Genomic DNA, 23,297 nt, shown 5'->3' with positions numbered 1-23,297 from the left:
TTTTTCACAATTTTTTCTTTTTTTAAACCTTTTCATACTTAACGATCCACGTGGATTACGATTGGAACGGTAATCTGTGCCGAGCGAAGCGGTAGTGGAGTGAGGCACCTTGCCCAAAGCATTGTGAGCGAAGCGAAGGGACGCGGTGCACTAATTGGGATTCCCGGTCACTACGAAGAAAACAACACCAAAAAAACAAAAAACTCATGTCGACCTTTTGACCTGTTGACCTAGTTACTGTCTACCTTCCATACCACACCCCTGCCAGCCGTGGGGTGTAGAGAGCCCGTCAGACTAGTTTGGAGCTGAGCCCTCCCCCTGCGTCCCGTCAGTTTGCGGTGTGTGCCTCTGGAGTCGGTATAATTATGGTTTAGAGGCAGGAGCGGTTTTATACGGTTTTTCTGCATCTCTTTCTGCACGTTGCTGACGGACCTGTCACAGTCTCTTGTTCCCGGTGAGGCGGTGTCTCCGTCTTCTCTGTATTGAGGAACTGACAACCCACAATGCCTGCTGCAAAGGTCATGACGGCGACTCGGACTGTGGGTGCTGGTAAGGAACCTTCCGTTGTGTCTGGCCCCCGCTGATGGTAGCACAGGAGAAGGATGGCTGTTCTCCTCTGCTGACACGGACGGATCGTGTATATGACCGCTGTCTGCGCTGTGTATTTAGGAGAGGCGTTTTTCTTAGGGAAGGATGGCTGTTCTCCTCTGCTGACACGGCGGATCGTGTATATGACCGCTGTCTGCGCTGTGTATTTAGGAGAGGCGTTTTCCTCAGGGAAGGATGGCTGTTCTCCTCTGCTGACACGGACGGATCGTGTATATGACCGCTGTCTGCGCTGTGTATTTAGGAGAGGCGTAGTCCCCAGGGAAGGATGGCTGTTCTCCTCTGCTGACACGGCGGATCGTGTATATGACCGCTGTCTGCGCTGTGTATTTAGGAGAGGCGTAGTCCCCAGGGAAGGATGGCTGTTCTCCTCTGCTGACACGGACGGATCGTGTATGTGACCGCTGTCTGCGCTGTGTATTTAGGAGCGGCGTTTTCCCTAGGGAAGGATGGCTGTTCTCCTCTGCTGACACGGACGGATCGTGTATATGACCGCTGTCTGCGCTGTGTATTTAGGAGCGGCGTTTTCCCTAGGGAAGGATGGCTGTTCTCCTCTGCTGACACGGACGGATCGTGTATATGACCGCTGTCTGCGCTGTGTATTTAGGAGAGGCGTAGTCCCCAGGGAAGGATGGCTGTTCTCCTCTGCTGACACGGACGGATCGTGTATATGACCGTTGTCTGCGCTGTGTATTTAGGAGAGGCGTTTTCCTCAGGGAAGGATGGCTGTTCTCCTCTGCTGACACGGACGGATCGTGTATATGACCGCTGTCTGCGCTGTGTATTTAGGAGAGGCGTAGTCCCCAGGGAAGGATGGCTGTTCTCCTCTGCTGACACGGACGGATCGTGTATATGACCGCTGTCTGCGCTGTGTATTTAGGAGAGGCGTTTTCCCTAGGGAAGGATGGCTGTTCTCCTCTGCTGACACGGACGGATCGTGTATATGACCGCTGTCTGCGCTGTGTATTTAGGAGCGGCATTCTCCTTAGGGAAGGATGGATGTTCTCCTCTGCTGACACGGACGGATCGTGTATATGACCGCTGTCTGCGCTGTGTATTTAGGAGCGGCATTTTCCCTAGGGAAGGATGGATGTTCTCCTCTGCTGACTCGGACGGATCGTGTATATGACCGCTGTCTGCGCTGTGTATTTAGGAGAGGCGTAGTCCCCAGGGAAGGATGGCTGTTCTCCTCTGCTGACACGGACGGATCGTGTATATGACCGCTGTCTGCGCTGTGTATTTAGGAGCGGCGTTTTCCCTAGGGAAGGATGGCTGTTCTCCTCTGCTGACACGGACGGATCGTGTATGTGACCGCTCTCTGCGCTGTGTATTTAGGAGAGGCGTAGTCCCCAGGGAAGGATGGCTGTTCTCCTCTGCTGACACGGACGGATCGTGTATATGACCGCTGTCTGCGCTGTGTATTTAGGAGCGGCGTTTTCCCTAGGGAAGGATGGCTGTTCTCCTCTGCTGACACGGACGGATCGTGTATATGACCGCTCTCTGCGCTGTGTATTTAGGAGAGGCGTAGTCCCCAGGGAAGGATGGCTGTTCTCCTCTGCTGACACGGACGGATCGTGTATATGACCGCTGTCTGCGCTGTGTATTTAGGAGCGGCGTTCTCCTCAGGGAAGGATGGCTGTTCTCCTCTGCTGACGCGGACGGATCGTGTATATGACGTCTGTCTGCGCTGTGTATTTAGGAGCTGCGTTTTCCCTAGGGAAGGATGGCTGTTCTCCTGTGCTGACACGGACGGATCGTGTATATGACCGCTGTCTGCGCTGTGTATTTAGGAGAGGCGTTTTCCCTAGGGAAGGATGGCTGTTCTCCTCTGCTGACACGGACGGATCGTGTATGTGACCGCTGTCTGCGCTGTGTATTTAGGAGCGGCGTTTTCCCTAGGGAAGGATGGCTGTTCTCCTCTGCTGACACGGACGGATCGTGTATATGACCGCTGTCTGCGCTGTGTATTTAGGAGAGGCGTAGTCCCCAGGGAAGGATGGCTGTTCTCCTCTGCTGACACGGACGGATCGTGTATGTGACCGCTGTCTGCGCTGTGTATTTAGGAGCGGTGTTTTCCCTAGGGAAGGATGGCTGTTCTCCTCTGCTGACACGGACGGATCGTGTATATGACCGCTGTCTGCGCTGTGTATTTAGGAGAGGCGTAGTCCCCAGGGAAGGATGGCTGTTCTCCTCTGCTGACACGGACGGATCGTGTATATGACCGCTGTCTGCGCTGTGTATTTAGGAGCGGCGTTTTCCCTAGGGAAGGATGGCTGTTCTCCTCTGCTGACACGGACGGATCGTGTATATGACCGCTGTCTGCGCTGTGTATTTAGGAGAGGCGTAGTCCCCAGGGAAGGATGGCTGTTCTCCTCTGCTGACACGGACGGATCGTGTATATGACCGCTGTCTGCGCTGTGTATTTAGGAGCGGCATTCTCCTTAGGGAAGGATGGCTGTTCTCCTCTGCTGACACGGACGGATCGTGTATATGACCGCTGTCTGCGCTGTGTATTTATGAGCGGCATTTTCCCTAGGGAAGGATGGATGTTCTCCTCTGCTGACACGGACGGATCGTGTATATGACCGCTGTCTGCGCTGTGTATTTAGGAGCGGCGTTTTCCTCAGGGAAGGATGGCTGTTCTCCTCTGCTGACACGGACGGAACGTGTATATGACCGCTGTCTGCGCTGTGTATTTAGGAGAGGCGTAGTCCTCAGGGAAGGATGGCTGTTCTCCTCTGCTGACACGAACGGATCGTGTATATGACTGCTGTCTGCGCTGTGTATTTAGGAGAGGCGTTTTCCTCAGGGAAGGATGGCTGTTCTCCTCTGCTGACACGGACGGATCGTGTATATGACCGCTGTGTATTTAGGAGCGGCGTTTTCCCTAGGGAAGGATGGCTGTTCTCCTCTGCTGACACGGACGGATCGTGTATATGACCGCTGTCTGCGCTGTGTATTTAGGAGCGGCGTTTTCCCTAGGGAAGGATGGCTGTTCTCCTCTGCTGACACGGACGGATCGTGTATATGACGTCTGTCTGCGCTGTGTATTTAGGAGCGGCGTTTTCCCTAGGGAAGGATGGCTGTTCTCCTCTGCTGACACGGACGGATCGTGTATATGACCGCTGTCTGCGCTGTGTATTTAGGAGCTGCGTTTTCCCTAGGGAAGGATGGCTGTTCTCCTCTGCTGACACGGACGGATCGTGTATGTGACCGCTGTCTGCGCTGTGTATTTAGGAGCGGCGTTTTCCCTAGGGAAGGATGGCTGTTCTCCTCTGCTGACACGGACGGATCGTGTATATGACCGCTGTCTGCGCTGTGTATTTAGGAGAGGCGTTTTCCCTAGGGAAGGATGGCTGTTCTCCTCTGCTGACACGGACGGATCGTGTATGTGACCGCTGTCTGCGCTGTGTATTTAGGAGAGGCGTTTTCCCTAGGGAAGGATGGATGTTCTCCTCTGCTGACACGGACGGATCGTGTATGTGACCGCTGTCTGCGCTGTGTATTTAGGAGCTGCGTTTTCCTCAGGGAAGGATGGCTGTTCTCCTCTGCTGACACGGACGGATCGTGTATATGACCGCTGTCTGCGCTGTGTATTTAGGAGCGGCGTTTTCCCTAGGGAAGGATGGATGTTCTCCTCTGTATACGCGGCGGATCGTGTATATGACCTCTGTCTGCGCTGTGTATTTAGGAGAGGCGTTTTCCCTAGGGAAGGATGGCTGTTCTCCTCTGCTGACACGGACGGATCGTGTATATGACCGCTGTCTGCGCTGTGTATTTAGGAGTGGCGTTTTCCCTAGGGAAGGATGGATGTTCTCCTCTGTATACGCGGCGGATCGTGTATATGACCTCTGTCTGCGCTGTGTATTTAGGAGAGGCGTTTTCCCTAGGGAAGGATGGCTGTTCTCCTCTGCTGACACGGACGGATCGTGTATATGACCGCTGTCTGCGCTGTGTATTTAGGAGAGGCGTAGTCCCCAGGGAAGGATGGCTGTTCTCCTTTGCTGACGCGGACGGATCGTGTATATGACCGCTGTCTGCGCTGTGTATTTAGGAGAGGCGTTTTCCTCAGGGAAGGATGGCTGTTCTCCTCTGCTGACACGGACGGATCGTGTATATGACCGCTGTCTGCGCTGTGTATTTAGGAGAGGCGTTTTCCCTAGGGAAGGATGGCTGTTCTCCTGTGCTGACGCGGACGGATCGTGTATATGACCGCTGTCTGCGCTGTGTATTTAGGAGAGGCGTTCTCCTCAGGGAAGGATGGCTGTTCTCCTCTGCTGACACGGACGGATCGTGTATATGACCGCTGTCTGCGCTGTGTATTTAGGAGAGGCGTAGTCCCCAGGGAAGGATGGCTGTTCTCCTTTGCTGACGCGGACGGATCGTGTATATGACCGCTGTCTGCGCTGTGTATTTAGGAGAGGCGTTTTCCTCAGGGAAGGATGGCTGTTCTCCTCTGCTGACACGGACGGATCGTGTATATGACCGCTGTCTGCGCTGTGTATTTAGGAGAGGCGTAGTCCCCAGGGAAGGATGGCTGTTCTCCTTTGCTGACGCGGACGGATCGTGTATATGACCGCTGTCTGCGCTGTGTATTTAGGAGAGGCGTTCTCCTCAGGGAAGGATGGCTGTTCTCCTCTGCTGACACGGACGGATCGTGTATATGACCGCTGTCTGCGCTGTGTATTTAGGAGCGGCGTTTTCCTCAGGGAAGGATGGATGTTCTCCTCTGCTGACGTTAGACACTTAATCATTAGCTGATACCAGGCGACAAGGACGCTTGGTGGTACCAGCCCACGGGAGAGGAAACCATTTCTCATTTATCACCGGACCCATTAGAACAGCATTGGGAACATATATTTCCATCTGCGGGACTGAACATCGCTCATTGCAATCAGTGAGAGGAATATCCTCACACACAGCGCCGGAGGGTGTTCCGCGCCCTCCCATATCCCACAAAGGGTCAGAGCGCGCCGGGAAGGGCCATGGCCACACAATAGTACCTCCATTTAAAATTACGCCACACAGTACCACAGCTCTGTGGTACTATCCACTGTGTAACATGCGTCACAAGCACAGGACTCAGCTGCAGTTGTCTTCACAGCTCTGTGGTACCGTCCACTGTGTAACATGCGTCACAAGCACAGGACTCAGCTGCAGATGTCTTCACAGCACTGTGGTACCGTCCACTGTGTAACATGTGTCACAAGCACAGAGCTCAGCTGCAGATGTCTTCACAGCACTGTGGTACTGTCCACTGTGTAACATGCGTCACAGGCACAGAGCTCAGCTGCAGATGTCTTCACAGCACTGTGGTACCGTCCACTGTGTAACATGCGTCACAGGCACAGAGCTCAGCTGCAGATGTCTTCACAGCACTGTGGTACCATCCACTGTGTAACATGCGTCACAAGCACAGTGCTCAGCTGCAGATGTCTTCACAGCACTGTGGTACCATCCACTGTGTAACATGCGTCACAAGCACAGTGCTCAGCTGCAGATGTCTTCACAGCACTGTGGTACCGTCCACTGTGTAACATGCGTCACAGGCATAGAGCTCAGCTGCAGATGTCTTCACAGCACTGTGGTACTATCCACTGTGTAACATGCGTCACAAGCACAGAGCTCAGCTGCAGATGTCTTCACAGCACTGTGGTACTGTCCACTGTGTAACATGCGTCACAGGCATAGAGCTCAGCTGCAGATGTCTTCACAGCACTGTGGTACTATCCACTGTGTAACATGCGTCACAAGCACAGAGTTCAGCTGCAGATGTCTTCACAGCACTGTGGTACCATCCACTGTGTAACATGCATCACAAGCACAGGACTCAGCTGCAGATGTCTTCACAGCACTGTGGTACCATCCACTGTGTAACGTGTCACAAGCACAGGGCTCAGCTGCAGATGTCTTCACAGCACTGTGGTACCATCCACTGTGCAGTCCTGTTTCAGTCAGTGTTGGTTCTGTCAGTGAACATTGTCCGCCATTCCTGAGGATTCAGCCGATTCCTTCTGGGTTCTTCCTCAGTTCCTCCGTCCGTGTTGGTGGCTGTTTTCTGTCAGGCGGTTCTAGGCTTTTGGCGCTGTGGCTTCAGCTCCTTTGCTGTCTGGCAGAGCCTGTGTTGGCTCATGTGAAGACGCTGGCTGGGCCGGACAGTTGCTGGGGCGTCTTTGGAACGTCCCCAGGTTATAGCAGCGTTTCCCATATTGGCTGATTACCGGTAGGTCCTGGCCTCATGTGATGTAGAGGGGGAGGTTTACAATGAATAGTATGCCTGCTCCTGGTTCTCTTCACCCCAATGTATATAACTTTGCCCCAGATTGATTCAGGGAAATGGTGAATACCAAATATCCTCTCCTGTGTGTCAGTAGTATCTATGTCACAACCCTCCGGCGCGGCTGGCTTTGTGGTACTAATGAAAGGTGTCAGACACGCAGCCTGGAATGTGAGGACGCCACTTACACAAGTCGTCTTGTCTCTAGGATCAAGAAGAAAGACAACGAGAAGGATGATGAGAAAGACGTTAAGGAGGAAGAGCGGGAACTCAGGGAGAAGCGGTGCTTTACTTGTGGTGAACTGGGACATGTCCGCAGGGATTGTCCTGACAACAATACAGCACGACAGAAGAACAACAACAGCATTCTGGGTAATGTATAATGATAATAATGCAGTGCACTGTAGACTCCATGTAGGGTACATTTACCCAGTACAATTTCTTATGATGAAATAACGATGTTATATATAATCTAGAAATTAATCTTTCCGGCCTGACGTTTTCACCTTAATGAAGACTAGTACACAGGAAAACTGCAGTTACTAATAGAAACCAATCTGATATTTGCTGTCATTTTCTCTGGTATGAAGATTAAGTTGCTCTCGGCAATCAAACACAAGCACCTGGTCTGTCTGTCCCGGCAATCACATGGTTTGATGCTCTCACACAAACCAGAAGCCTTCAGATTCACTCAGTCCTATCTCAGCTCTCACAGGCTGCAGTATAACCTACGTATGTTTCAGCTATGGTACTAAGCTGATTCTGGCACATCACAGACACACAAAGAACGGTTCAATCAGCAACGGAGGTTAGTCCTCCTGTCTCTATACGCAAGGGGCCTGAGAGAGATGTGGATGGACTATGCTTACATAGAAGCAGCAGTGATAGCAGTAATATGGTAATGCAGCATGGGGCGTCACACTTACATAGAAGCAGCAGTGATAGCAGTAATATGGTAATGCAGCATGGGGCGTCACGCTTACATAGAAGCAGCAGTGAAAGCAGTAATATGGTAATACAGCAGGGGGCGTTACGCTTACATAGAAGCAGCAGTGATAGCAGTAATATGGTAATACAGCATGGGGCGTCACACTTACATAGAAGCAGCAGTGATAGCAGTAATATGGTAATGCAGCATGGGGCGTCACGCTTACATAGAAGCAGCAGTGATAGCAGTAATATGATAATGCAGCAGGGGGCGTCACACTTACATAGAAGCAGCAGTGATAGCAGTAATATGATAATGCAGCATGGGGCGTCACGCTTACATAGAAGCAGCAGTGATAGCAGTAATATGGTAATGCAGCATGGGGTGTCACACTTACATAGAAGCAGCAGTGATAGCAGTAATATGGTAATGCAGCATGGGGCGTCACGCTTACATAGAAGCAGCAGTGATAGCAGTAATATGGTAATGCAGCATGGGGCGTCACCCTTACATAGAAGCAGCAGTGATAGCAGTAATATGGTAATGCAGCAGGGGGCGTCACACTTACATAGAAGCAGCAGTGACAGCAGTAATATGGTAATACAGCAGGGGGCGTCACACTTACATAGAAGCAGCAGTGACAGCAGTAATATGGTAATACAGCAGGAGGCGTCACACTTACATAGAAGCAGCAGTGATAGCAGTAATATGGTAATGCAGCAGGGGCGTCACACATAGAAGCAGCAGTGATAGCAGTAATATGGTAATGCAGCAGGGGCGTCACACATAGAAGCAGCAGTGATAGCAGTAATATGGTAATGCAGCAGGGGCGTCACACATAGAAGCAGCAGTGATAGCAGTAATATGGTAATGCAACAGGGGGTGTCACACTCACATAGAAGCAGCAGTGATAGCAGTAATATGGTAATGCAGCAGGGGCGTCACGCTTACATAGAAGCAGCAGTGATAGCAGTAATATGGTAATGCAGCAGGGGCGTCACACTTACATAGAAGCAGCAGTGATAGCAGTAATAAGGTAATGCAGCATGGGGCGTCACACTTACATAGAAGCAGCAGTGATAGCAGTAATATGATAATGCAGCATGGGGCGTCACGCTTACATAGAAGCAGCAGTGATAGCAGTAATATGATAATGCAGCATGGGGCGTCACACTTACATAGAAGCAGCAGTGATAGCAGTAATATGGTAATGCCGCATGGGGCGTCACGCTTACATAGAAGCAGCAGTGATAGCAGTAATATGGTAATGCAGCAGGGGGCATCACACTTACATAGAAGCAGCAGTGATAGCAGTAATATGGTAATGCAGCAGGGGGCGTCACGCTTACATAGAAGCAGCAGTGATAGCAGTAATATGGTAATGCAGCATGGGGCGTCACGCTTACATAGAAGCAGCAGTGATAGCAGTAATATGGTAATGCAGCAGGGGGCATCACACTTACATAGAAGCAGCAGTGATAGCAGTAATATGGTAATGCAGCATGGGGCGTCACGCTTACATAGAAGCAGCAGTGATAGCAGTAATATGGTAATGCAGCAGGGGGCGTCACGCTTACATAGAAGCAGCAGTGATAGCAGTAATATGGTAATGCAGCATGGGGCGTCACACTTACATAGAAGCAGCAGTGATAGCAGTAATATGGTAATGCAGCAGGGGGCGTCACACTTACATAGAAGCAGCAGTGTTAGCAGTAATATGGTAAAGCAGCAGGGGGCGTCACACTCACATAGAAGCAGCAGCGACAGCAGTATTATGGTAATGCAGCAGGGGGCGTCACACTTACATAGAAGCAGCAGTGATAGCAGTAATATGGTAATGCAGCAGGGGCGTCACACATAGAAGCAGCAGTGATAGCAGTAATATGGTAATGCAGCAGGGGCGTCACACATAGAAGCAGCAGTGATAGCAGTAATATGGTAATGCAGCAGGGGGTGTCACACTCACATAGAAGCAGCAGTGATAGCAGTAATATGGTAATGCAGTGGGGAGCATTACACTTACACAGAAGCAGCAATGATAGCATGGTAATACAGCAGGGGGCGTCACACTCACATAGAAGCAGCAGTGATAGCAGTAATATGGTTATGCAGCAGGGGGCGTCACACTTACATAGAAGTAGCAGTAATATGGTAATGCAGCAGGGGGCGTCCACTCGCATAGAAGCAGCAGCGACAGCAGTATTATGGTAATGCAGCAGGAGGTGTCACACTTACATAGAAGCAGCAGTGATAGCAGTAATATGGTAATGCAGCAGGGGGTGTCACACTTACATAGAAGCAGCAGTGATAGCAGTTATATGGTAAAGCCGCAGGGGGCGTCACACTTACATAGAAGCAGCAGTGTTAGCAGAAATATGGTAATGCAGCAGGGGGCGGAAAACTTACATAGAAGCAGCAGTGATAGCAGTAATATGGTAATGCAGCAGGGGGTGTCAGTTACATAGAAGCAGCAGTGATAGCAGTAATATGGTAATACAGCAGGGGGCGTCACACTTACATAGAAGCAGCAGCGATAGCAGTAATATGGTAATACAGCAGGGGGCGTCACACTTACATAGAAGCAGCAGTGACAGCAGTAATATGGTAATGCAGCAGGGGGCGGAAGACTTACATAGAAGCAGCAGTGATAGCAGTAATATGGTAATGCAGCAGGGGGCGTCACAGTTATATAGAAGCTGCAGCGATAGCAGTAATATGGTAATACAGCAGAGGGCGGCAGACTTACATAGAAGCAGCAGTGATAGTAGTAATATGGTAATGCACAGGGGGCGTCATACTTACATAGAAGCAGCAGCGATAGCAGTAATATGGTAATACAGCAGGGGGCGTCACACTTACATAGAGGCAGCATTGATAGCAGTAATATGGTAATGCAGCAGGGGGCGTCACACTTACATAGAAGCAGCAGTAATAGCAGTAATATGGAAATGCAGAAGGGGGCGTCACACTTACATAGAAGCAGCAGTGATAGCAGTAATATGGTAATGCAGCAGGGGCGTTACACTTACATAGAAGCAGCAGTAACAGCAGTAATATGGTAACGCAGCATAGGGCGTCACACTTACATAGAAGCAGCAGCATGGTAAGACAGCAGGGGGCTTCACACTCACATAGAAGCAGCAGCAATAGCAGTAGTATGGTAATGCAGCAGGGGACGTCACACTTACATAGAAGCAGCAGAGATAGCAGTAATATGGTAATGCAGGAGGAGGCGTCACACACAGAAGCAGCAGTGACTGCAGTAATATGGTAATGCAGCAGGGGGCGTCACACTTACATAGAAGCAGCAGTTAGAACACTAAAATGGTAATGCAGCAGGAGGCGTCACACACAGAAGCAGCAGTGATAGCAGTAATATGGTAATGCAGCAGGGGGTGTCACACTTACATAGAAGCAGCAATGATAGCAGTAATATGGTAATGCAGCAGGGGGCGTCACGCTTACATAGAGGCAGCAATTATAGCAGTAATATGGTAATACAGCAGGGGGCGTCACACTTACATAGAAGCAGCAGCGATAGCAGTAATATGGTGATGCAGCAGGGGGCATCACACTCACATAGAGGCAGCAGTGACAGCAGTAATATGGTAATACAGCAGGGGGTGTCACAGTTACATAATAGCAGCAGTGATAGCAGTAATATGGCAATGCAGCAGGTGGCGTCACACTTACATAGAAGCAGCAGTAATATGGTAATGCAGCAGGGGGCGTCACACTTACATCGAAGCAGTAGCGATAGCAGTAATATGGTAATACAGCAGGGGGCGTCACACTCACATAGAAGCAGCAGTGATAGCAGTAATATGGTAATACAGCATGGGGCGTCACAGTTACATAGAAGCAGCAGTGATAGCAGTAATATGGTAATGGTGCATGGGGTGTCACACTTAGAAGCAGCAGTGATAGCAGTAATATGGTAATGCGGCAGGGGGCGTAACACTTACATAGTAGCAGCATTGATAGCAGTAATATGGTAATGCAGCAGGGGGCGTCACGCTTACATAGAAGCAGCAGTGATAGCAGTAATATGGTAATGCAGCATGGGGCGTCACGCTTACATAGAAGCAGCAGTGATAGCAGTAATATGGTAATGCAGCAGGGGGCATCACACTTACATAGAAGCAGCAGTGATAGCAGTAATATGGTAATGCAGCAGGGGGCGTCACGCTTACATAGAAGCAGCAGTGATAGCAGTAATATGGTAATGCAGCATGGGGCGTCACGCTTACATAGAAGCAGCAGTGATAGCAGTAATATGGTAATGCAGCAGGGGGCATCACACTTACATAGAAGCAGCAGTGATGGCAGTAATATGGTAATGCAGCATGGGGCGTCACGCTTACATAGAAGCAGCAGTGATAGCAGTAATATGGTAATGCAGCATGGGGCGTCACGCTTACATAGAAGCAGCAGTGATAGCAGTAATATGGTATTGCAGCATGGGGCGTCACACTTACATAGAAGCAGCAGTGATAGCAGTAATATGGTAATGCAGCAGGGGGCGTCACACTTACATAGAAGCAGCAGTGTTAGCAGTAATATGGTAAAGCAGCAGGGGGCGTCACACTCACATAGAAGCAGCAGCGACAGCAGTATTATGGTAATGCAGCAGGGGGCGTCACACTTACATAGAAGCAGCAGTGATAGCAGTAATATGGTAATGCAGCAGGGGCGTCACACATAGAAGCAGCAGTGATAGCAGTAATATGGTAATGCAGCAGGGGCGTCACACATAGAAGCAGCAGTGATAGCAGTAATATGGTAATGCAGCAGGGGGTGTCACACTCACATAGAAGCAGCAGTGATAGCAGTAATATGGTAATGCAGTGGGGAGCGTTACACTTACACAGAAGCAGCAATGATAGCATGGTAATACAGCAGGGGGCGTCACACTCACATAGAAGCAGCAGTGATAGCAGTAATATGGTTATGCAGCAGGGGGCGTCACACTTACATAGAAGGAGCAGTAATATGGTAATGCAGCAGGGGGCGTCCACTCGCATAGAAGCAGCAGCGACAGCAGTATTATGGTAATGCAGCAGGAGGTGTCACACTTACATAGAAGCAGCAGTGATAGCAGTAATATGGTAATGCAGCAGGGGGTGTCACACTTACATAGAAGCAGCAGTGATAGCAGTTATATGGTAAAGCCGCAGGGGGCGTCACACTTACATAGAAGCAGCAGTGTTAGCAGAAATATGGTAATGCAGCAGGGGGTGTCAGTTACATAGAAGCAGCAGTAATAGCAGTAATATGGTAATACAGCAGGGGGCGTCACACTTACATAGAAGCAGCAGCGATAGCAGTAATATGGTAATACAGCAGGGGGCGTCACACTTACATAGAAGCAGCAGTGACAGCAGTAATATGGTAATGCAGCAGGGGGCGGAAGACTTACATAGAAGCAGCAGTGATAGCAGTAATATGGTAATGCAGCAGGGGGTGTCAGTTACATAGAAGCAGCAGTGATAGCAGTAATATGGTAATACAGCAGGGGGCGTCACACTTACATAGAAGCAGCAGCGATAGCAGTAATATGGTAATACAGCAGGGGGCGTCACACTTACATAGAAGCAGCAGTGACAGCAGTAATATGGTAATGCAGCAGGGGGCGGAAGACTTACATAGAAGCAGCAGTGATAGCAGTAATATGGTAATGCAGCAGGGGGCGTCACAGTTATATAGAAGCAGCAGCGATAGCAGTAATATGGTAATACAGCAGAGGGCGGCAGACTTACATAGAAGCAGCAGTGATAGTAGTAATATGGTAATGCACAGGGGGCGTCACACTTACATAGAAGCAGCAGCGATAGCAGTAATATGGTAATACAGCAGGGGGCGTCACACTTACATAGAGGCAGCATTGATAGCAGTAATATGGTAATGCAGCAGGGGGCGTCACACTTACATAGAAGCAGCAGTAATAGCAGTAATATGGAAATGCAGAAGGGGGCGTCACACTTACATAGAAGCAGCAGTGATAGCAGTAATATGGTAATGCAGCAGGGGCGTTACACTTACATAGAAGCAGCAGTAACAGCAGTAATATGGTAACGCAGCATAGGGCGTCACACTTACATAGAAGCAGCAGCATGGTAAGACAGCAGGGGGCTTCACACTCACATAGAAGCAGCAGCAATAGCAGTAGTATGGTAATGCAGCAGGGGACGTCACACTTACATAGAAGCAGCAGAGATAGCAGTAATATGGTAATGCAGGAGGAGGCGTCACACACAGAAGCAGCAGTGACTGCAGTAATATGGTAATGCAGCAGGGGGCGTCACACTTACATAGAAGCAGCAGTTAGAACACTAAAATGGTAATGCAGCAGGAGGCGTCACACACAGAAGCAGCAGTGATAGCAGTAATATGGTAATGCAGCAGGGGGTGTCACACTTACATAGAAGCAGCAATGATAGCAGTAATATGGTAATGCAGCAGGGGGCGTCACGCTTACATAGAGGCAGCAATTATAGCAGTAATATGGTAATACAGCAGGGGGCGTCACACTTACATAGAAGCAGCAGCGATAGCAGTAATATGGTGATGCAGCAGGGGGCGTCACACTCACATAGAAGCAGCAGTAATATGGTAATGCAGCAGGGGGCGTCACACTTACATCGAAGCAGTAGCGATAGCAGTAATATGGTAATACAGCAGGGGGCGTCACACTCACATAGAAGCAGCAGTGATAGCAGTAATATGGTAATACAGCATGGGGCGTCACAGTTACATAGAAGCAGCAGTGATAGCAGTAATATGGTAATGGTGCATGGGGTGTCACACTTAGAAGCAGCAGTGATAGCAGTAATATGGTAATGCGGCAGGGGGCGTAACACTTACATAGTAGCAGCATTGATAGCAGTAATATGGTAATGCAGCAGTAGGGGGCGTCACACTCACATAGAAGCAGCAACGATAGCAGTAATATGGTAATGCAGCAGGGGGCGCCACACTGGCATAGTAGCAGCAACGATAGCAGTAATATGGTAATACAGCAGGGGGCGTCACACTTACATAGAAGCAGCAGCGATAGCAGTAATATGGTAATGCAGCAGGAGACGTCACACTTACATAGAAGCAGCAGTGATAGCAATAATATTGTAATGCAGCAGGGGCATCACACACACATAGAAGCAGCAGTGATAGCAGTAATATGGTAATACAGCAGGGGGCGTCACACTTACATAGAAGCAGCAGTGATAGTAATATGGTAATACAGCAGGGGGCATCACACATAGAAGCAGCAGTGATAGCAATAATATGGTAATACAGCAGGGAGTGTCACACTTAAATAGAAGCAGCAGAGATAGCAGTAATATGGTAATGCAGCAGGGGGCGTAACACTTACATAGAAGTAGCAGAGATAGCAGTAATATGGTAATGCAGCAGGGGCGTCACACTTGCATAGAAGCAGCAGTGATAGCAGTAATATGGTAATGCAGCAGGGGGCGTCACACTCACATAAAGGCAGCAGTGATAGCAGTAATATGGTAATGCAGCAGGGGGCGTCACACTTACATAGAAGCAGCAGAGATAGCAGTAATATGGTAATGCAGCAGGGGCGCCGCACTAGCATAGAAGCAGCAACGATAGCAGTAATATGGTAATACAGCAGGGGGCGTCGCACTTACATAGAACCAGCAGTGATAGCAGTAATATGGTAATACAGCAGGGGACATCACACTTACATTGAAGCAGCAGTGATAGCAGTAATATGGTAATGCAGCAGGAAGTGTCACAATTACATAGAAGCAGCAGTAATAGCAGTAATATGGTAATGCAGCAAGGGGCGTCACACTTACATAGAAGCAGCAGTGATAGCAGTAATATGGTAATGCAGCAGGGGTGTCACACATAGAAGCAGCAGTGATAGCAGTAATATGGTAATGCAGCAGGGGCGTCACACATAGAAGCAGCAGTAATATGGTAATGCAGCAGGGGGCGTCACAATCACATAGAAGCAGCAGTGGTAGCAGTAATATGGTAATGCAGCAGGGGGCGTCACACTCACATAGAAGCAGCAGCGACAGCAGTATTATGGTAATGCAGCAGGGGGCGTCACACTTACATAGAATAAGCAGCAGTGATAGCAGTAATATGGTAATGCAGTGGAGAGCGTTACACTTACACAGAAGCAGCAATAATAGCATGGTAATACAGCAGGGGGCGTCACACTCACATAGAAGCAGCAGTGATAGCAGTAATATGGTTATGCAGCAGGGGGCGTCACACTTACATAGAAGTAGCAGTAATATGGTAATGCAGCAGGGGCGTCACACATAGAAGCAGCAGTGATAGCAGTAATATGGTAATGCAGCAGGGGCGTCACACATAGAAGCAGCAGTGATAGCAGTAATATGGTAATGCAGCAGGGGGCGTCACAATCACATAGAAGCAGCAGTGGTAGCAGTAATATGGTAATGCAGCAGGGGGCGTCACACTCACATAGAAGCAGCAGCGACAGCAGTATTATGGTAATGCAGCAGGGGTCGTCACACTTACATAGAATAAGCAGCAGTGATAGCAGTAATATGGTAATGCAGTGGGGAGCGTTACACTTACACAGAAGCAGCAATGATAGCATGGTAATACAGCAGGGGGCGTCACACTCGCATAGAAGCAGCAGCGACAGCAGTATTATGGTAATGCAGCAGGGGGCGTCACACTTACATAGAAGCAGCAGTGCTAGCAGTAATATGGTAATGCAGCAGGAGGTGTCACACTTACATAGAAGCAGCAGTGATAGCAGTTATATGGTAAAGCCGCAGGGGGCGTCACACTTACATAGAAGCAGCAGTGTTAGCAGAAATATGGTAATGCAGCAGGGGGCGGAAGACTTACATAGAAGCAGCAGTGATAGCAGTAATATGGTAATGCAGCAGGGGGTGTCAGTTACATAGAAGCAGCAGTGATAGCAGTAATATGGTAATACAGCAGGGGGCGTCACACTTACATAGAAGCAGCAGCGATAGCAGTAATATGGTAATACAGCAGGGGGCGTCACACTTACATAGAAGCAGCAGTGACAGCAGTAATATGGTAATGCAGCAGGGGGCGGAAGACTTACATATAAGCAGCAGTGATAGCAGTAATATGGTAATGCAGCAGGGGGCGTCACAGTTATATAGAAGCTGCAGCGATAGCAGAAATATGGTAGTACAGCAGGGGGCGGCAGACTTACATAGAAGCAGCAGTGATAGTAGTAATATGGTAATGCACAGGGGGCGTCACACTTACATAGAAGCAGCATTGATAGCAGTAATATGGTAATGCAGCAGGGGGCGTCACACTTACATAGAAGCAGCAGTAATAGCAGTAATATGGAAATGCAGTAGGGGGCGTCACACTTACATAGAAGCAGCAGTAACAGCAGTAATATGGTAACGCAGCATAGGGCGTCACACTTACATAGAAGCAGCAGCATGGTAAGACAGCAGGGGGCTTCACACTCACATAGAAGCAGCAGCAATAGCAGTAATATGGTAATGCAGCAGGTGGCGTCACACTCACATAGAAGCAGCAGAGATAGCAGTAATATGGTAATGCAGGAGGAGGCGTCACACATAAGCAGCAGCGATAGCTGTAATATGGTACTGCAGCGGGGGGCGTCACACTTACATAGAAGCAGCAATGATAGCAGTAGTATGGTAATGCAGCAGGGGACGTCACACTTACATAGAAGCAGCAGAGATAGCAGTAATATGGTAATGCAGGAGGAGGCGTCACACACAGAAGCAGCAGTGACTGCAGTAATATGGTAATGCAGCAGGTGGCGTCACACTTACATAGAAGCAGCAATGATAGCAGTAATATGGTAATGCAGCAGGGGGCGTCACGCTTACATAGAGGCAGCAATTATAGCAGTAATATGGTAATACAGCAGGGGGCGTCACACTTACATAGAAGCAGCAGCGATAGCAGTAATATGGTAATACAGCAGTGGGCGTCACACTTATCTAGAAGCAGCAGTGATAGCAGTAATATTGTATTGCAGCAGGGGACGTCACACTCGCATAGAAGCAGCAGCGATAGCAGTAATATGGTGATGCAGCAGGGGGCGTCACACTCACATAGAGGCAGCAGTGACAGCAGTAATATGGTAATACAGCAGGGGGTGTCACAGTTACATAATAGCAGCAGTGATAGCAGTAATATGGTAATGCAGCAGGGGGCGTCACACTTACATAGAAGCAGCAGTAATATGGTAATGCAGCAGGGGGCGTCACACTTACATCGAAGCAGTAGCGATAGCAGTAATATGGTAATACAGCAGGGGACGTCACAGTTACATAGAAGCAGCAGTGATAGCAGTAATAAGGTAATGCAGCAGGGGGCGTCACACTCACATAGAAGCAGCAGTGATAGCAGTAATATGGTAATACAGCATGGGGCGTCACAGTTACATAGAAGCAGCAGTGATAGCAGTAATATGGTAATGGTGCATGGGGTGTCACACTTAGATAGAAGCAGCAGTGATAGCAGTAATATGGTAATGCGGCAGGGGGCGTAACACTTACATAGTAGCAGCATTGATAGCAGTAATATGGTAATGCAGCAGCAGGGGGCGTCACACTCACATAGAAGCAGCAACGATAGCAGTAATATGGTAATGCAGCAGGGGGCGCCACACTGGCATAGTAGCAGCAACGATAGCAGTAATATGGTAATACAGCAGGGGGCGTCACACTTACATAGAACCAGCAGCGATAGCAGTAATATGGTAATGCAGCAGGGGACATCACACTCATATAGAAGCAGCAGCGATAGCAGTAATATGGTAATGCAGCAGGGGGCTTCATACTCACATAGAAGCAGAAGTGTTAGCAGTAATATGGTTATACAGCAGGGGGCGTCACACTTACATAGAAGCAGCAGTGATAGTAATATGGTAATACAGCAGGGGGCGTCACACATAGAAGCAGCAGAGATAGCAGTAATATGGTAATGCAGCAGGGGCGTCACACTTGCATAGAAGCAGCAGTGATAGCAGTAATATGGTAATGCAGCAGGGGGCGTCACACTCACATAGAGGCAGCAGTGATAGCAGTAATATGGTAATGCAGCAGGGGGCGTCACACTTACATAGAAGCAGCAGAGATAGCAGTAATATGGTAATGCAGCAGGGGGCGCCGCACTAGCATAGAAGCAGCAACGATAGCAGTTATATGGTAATACAGCAGGGGGCGTCGCACTTACATAGAACCAGCAGTGATAGCAGTAATATGGTAATACAGCAGGGGACATCACACTTACATTGAAGCAGCAGTGATAGCAGTAATATGGTAATGCAGCAGGAAGTGTCACACTTACATAGAAGCAGCAGTGATAGCAGTAATATGGTAATGCAGCAAGGGGCGTCACACTTACATAGAAGCAGCAGTGATAGCAGTAATATGGTAATACAGCAGGGGGCGTCATACTCACATAGAAGCAGAAGCGATAGCAGTAATATGGTAATACAGCAGGGGGCATCACAGTTACATAGAAGCAACAGCGATAGCAGTAATATGGTAATGCAGCAGGGAGCGTCACACTTACATAGAAGCAGCAGTGATAGCAGTAATATGGTAATGCAGCAGGGGGCGTCACACTCACATAGTAGCAGCAGCGATAGCAGTACTATGGTAATGCAGCAGGGGGCGTCACACTCACATAGTAGCAGCAGCGATAGCAGTACTATGGTAATGCAGCAGGGGGCGTCACACTCACATAGAAGCAGCAGTGATAGCAGTAATATGGTAATGCAGCAGGGGGCATCACACTCGCATAGAAGCAGCAGTGATAGCAGTAATATGGTAATGCAGCAGGGGCGTCACACTCACATAGAAGCAGCAGTGATAGCAGTAATATGGTAATGCAGCAGGGAGCGTCACACTCACATAGAAGCAGTAGTGATAGCAGTAATATGGTAATGCAGGAGGGAGCGTCACACTTACAAAGAAGCAGCAGTGATAGCAGTAATATGGTAATGCAGCAGGGGGCGTCACACTTACATAGAAGCAGCAGTGATAGCAGTAATATGGTAATGTAGGAGGAAGCGTCACTCTTACAAAGAAGCAGCAGTGATAGCAGTAATATGGTAATGCAGGAGGGAGCGTCACACTCACATAGAAGCAGCAGTGATAGCAGGAATATGGTAATGGTGCATGGGGTGTCACACTTAGAAGCAGCAGTGATAGCAGTAATATGGTAATGCGGCAGGGGGCGTAACACTTACATAGTAGCAGCATTGATAGCAGTAATATGGTAATGCAGCAGGGGGCGTCACGCTTACATAGAAGCAGCAGTGATAGCAGTAATATGGTAATGCAGCATGGGGCGTCACGCTTACATAGAAGCAGCAGTGATAGCAGTAATATGGTAATGCAGCAGGGGGCATCACACTTACATAGAAGCAGCAGTGATAGCAGTAATATGGTAATGCAGCAGGGGGCGTCACGCTTACATAGAAGCAGCAGTGATAGCAGTAATATGGTAATGCAGCATGGGGCGTCACGCTTACATAGAAGCAGCAGTGATAGCAGTAATATGGTAATGCAGCAGGGGGCATCACACTTACATAGAAGCAGCAGTGATGGCAGTAATATGGTAATGCAGCATGGGGCGTCACGCTTACATAGAAGCAGCAGTGATAGCAGTAATATGGTAATGCAGCATGGGGCGTCACGCTTACATAGAAGCAGCAGTGATAGCAGTAATATGGTATTGCAGCATGGGGCGTCACACTTACATAGAAGCAGCAGTGATAGCAGTAATATGGTAATGCAGCAGGGGGCGTCACACTTACATAGAAGCAGCAGTGTTAGCAGTAATATGGTAAAGCAGCAGGGGGCGTCACACTCACATAGAAGCAGCAGCGACAGCAGTATTATGGTAATGCAGCAGGGGGCGTCACACTTACATAGAAGCAGCAGTGATAGCAGTAATATGGTAATGCAGCAGGGGCGTCACACATAGAAGCAGCAGTGATAGCAGTAATATGGTAATGCAGCAGGGGCGTCACACATAGAAGCAGCAGTGATAGCAGTAATATGGTAATGCAGCAGGGGGTGTCACACTCACATAGAAGCAGCAGTGATAGCAGTAATATGGTAATGCAGTGGGGAGCGTTACACTTACACAGAAGCAGCAATGATAGCATGGTAATACAGCAGGGGGCGTCACACTCACATAGAAGCAGCAGTGATAGCAGTAATATGGTTATGCAGCAGGGGGCGTCACACTTACATAGAAGGAGCAGTAATATGGTAATGCAGCAGGGGGCGTCCACTCGCATAGAAGCAGCAGCGACAGCAGTATTATGGTAATGCAGCAGGAGGTGTCACACTTACATAGAAGCAGCAGTGATAGCAGTAATATGGTAATGCAGCAGGGGGTGTCACACTTACATAGAAGCAGCAGTGATAGCAGTTATATGGTAAAGCCGCAGGGGGCGTCACACTTACATAGAAGCAGCAGTGTTAGCAGAAATATGGTAATGCAGCAGGGGGTGTCAGTTACATAGAAGCAGCAGTAATAGCAGTAATATGGTAATACAGCAGGGGGCGTCACACTTACATAGAAGCAGCAGCGATAGCAGTAATATGGTAATACAGCAGGGGGCGTCACACTTACATAGAAGCAGCAGTGACAGCAGTAATATGGTAATGCAGCAGGGGGCGGAAGACTTACATAGAAGCAGCAGTGATAGCAGTAATATGGTAATGCAGCAGGGGGTGTCAGTTACATAGAAGCAGCAGTGATAGCAGTAATATGGTAATACAGCAGGGGGCGTCACACTTACATAGAAGCAGCAGCGATAGCAGTAATATGGTAATACAGCAGGGGGCGTCACACTTACATAGAAGCAGCAGTGACAGCAGTAATATGGTAATGCAGCAGGGGGCGGAAGACTTACATAGAAGCAGCAGTGATAGCAGTAATATGGTAATGCAGCAGGGGGCGTCACAGTTATATAGAAGCAGCAGCGATAGCAGTAATATGGTAATACAGCAGAGGGCGGCAGACTTACATAGAAGCAGCAGTGATAGTAGTAATATGGTAATGCACAGGGGGCGTCACACTTACATAGAAGCAGCAGCGATAGCAGTAATATGGTAATACAGCAGGGGGCGTCACACTTACATAGAGGCAGCATTGATAGCAGTAATATGGTAATGCAGCAGGGGGCGTCACACTTACATAGAAGCAGCAGTAATAGCAGTAATATGGAAATGCAGAAGGGGGCGTCACACTTACATAGAAGCAGCAGTGATAGCAGTAATATGGTAATGCAGCAGGGGCGTTACACTTACATAGAAGCAGCAGTAACAGCAGTAATATGGTAACGCAGCATAGGGCGTCACACTTACATAGAAGCAGCAGCATGGTAAGACAGCAGGGGGCTTCACACTCACATAGAAGCAGCAGCAATAGCAGTAGTATGGTAATGCAGCAGGGGACGTCACACTTACATAGAAGCAGCAGAGATAGCAGTAATATGGTAATGCAGGAGGAGGCGTCACACACAGAAGCAGCAGTGACTGCAGTAATATGGTAATGCAGCAGGGGGCGTCACACTTACATAGAAGCAGCAGTTAGAACACTAAAATGGTAATGCAGCAGGAGGCGTCACACACAGAAGCAGCAGTGATAGCAGTAATATGGTAATGCAGCAGGGGGTGTCACACTTACATAGAAGCAGCAATGATAGCAGTAATATGGTAATGCAGCAGGGGGCGTCACGCTTACATAGAGGCAGCAATTATAGCAGTAATATGGTAATACAGCAGGGGGCGTCACACTTACATAGAAGCAGCAGCGATAGCAGTAATATGGTGATGCAGCAGGGGGCGTCACACTCACATAGAGGCAGCAGTGACAGCAGTAATATGGTAATACAGCAGGGGGTGTCACAGTTACATAATAGCAGCAGTGATAGCAGTAATATGGCAATGCAGCAGGTGGCGTCACACTTACATAGAAGCAGCAGTAATATGGTAATGCAGCAGGGGGCGTCACACTTACATCGAAGCAGTAGCGATAGCAGTAATATGGTAATACAGCAGGGGGCGTCACACTCACATAGAAGCAGCAGTGATAGCAGTAATATGGTAATACAGCATGGGGCGTCACAGTTACATAGAAGCAGCAGTGATAGCAGTAATATGGTAATGGTGCATGGGGTGTCACACTTAGAAGCAGCAGTGATAGCAGTAATATGGTAATGCGGCAGGGGGCGTAACACTTACATAGTAGCAGCATTGATAGCAGTAATATGGTAATGCAGCAGTAGGGGGCGTCACACTCACATAGAAGCAGCAACGATAGCAGTAATATGGTAATGCAGCAGGGGGCGCCACACTGGCATAGTAGCAGCAACGATAGCAGTAATATGGTAATGCAGCAGGGGGCGCCACACTGGCATAGTAGCAGCAACGATAGCAGTAATATGGTAATACAGCAGGAGACGTCACACTTACA

At 49.0% G+C, this 23,297-nt stretch overlaps 1 protein-coding gene across 1 annotated transcript in view; it reads left to right on the top strand.

Moving 5' to 3' along the window:
• The window catches only part of TUT4 (terminal uridylyl transferase 4), a 424,536-nt gene that overhangs the window by 310,017 nt on the left and 91,222 nt on the right, over positions 1–23,297 (top strand). Inside the window, exon 26 of the mRNA XM_063938888.1 lies at positions 7,092–7,255. Coding sequence (XP_063794958.1) covers positions 7,092–7,255 — 164 coding nt within the window. The remainder of the gene's footprint in view (positions 1–7,091; positions 7,256–23,297) is intronic.

The sequence above is a fragment of the Pseudophryne corroboree genome, chromosome 9 (genome assembly GCF_028390025.1).
Source record: "Pseudophryne corroboree isolate aPseCor3 chromosome 9, aPseCor3.hap2, whole genome shotgun sequence".
NCBI classification, from domain to species: Eukaryota; Metazoa; Chordata; class Amphibia; order Anura; family Myobatrachidae; genus Pseudophryne; species Pseudophryne corroboree.
This window is presented reverse-complemented; position numbering and strand designations above follow the sequence as displayed.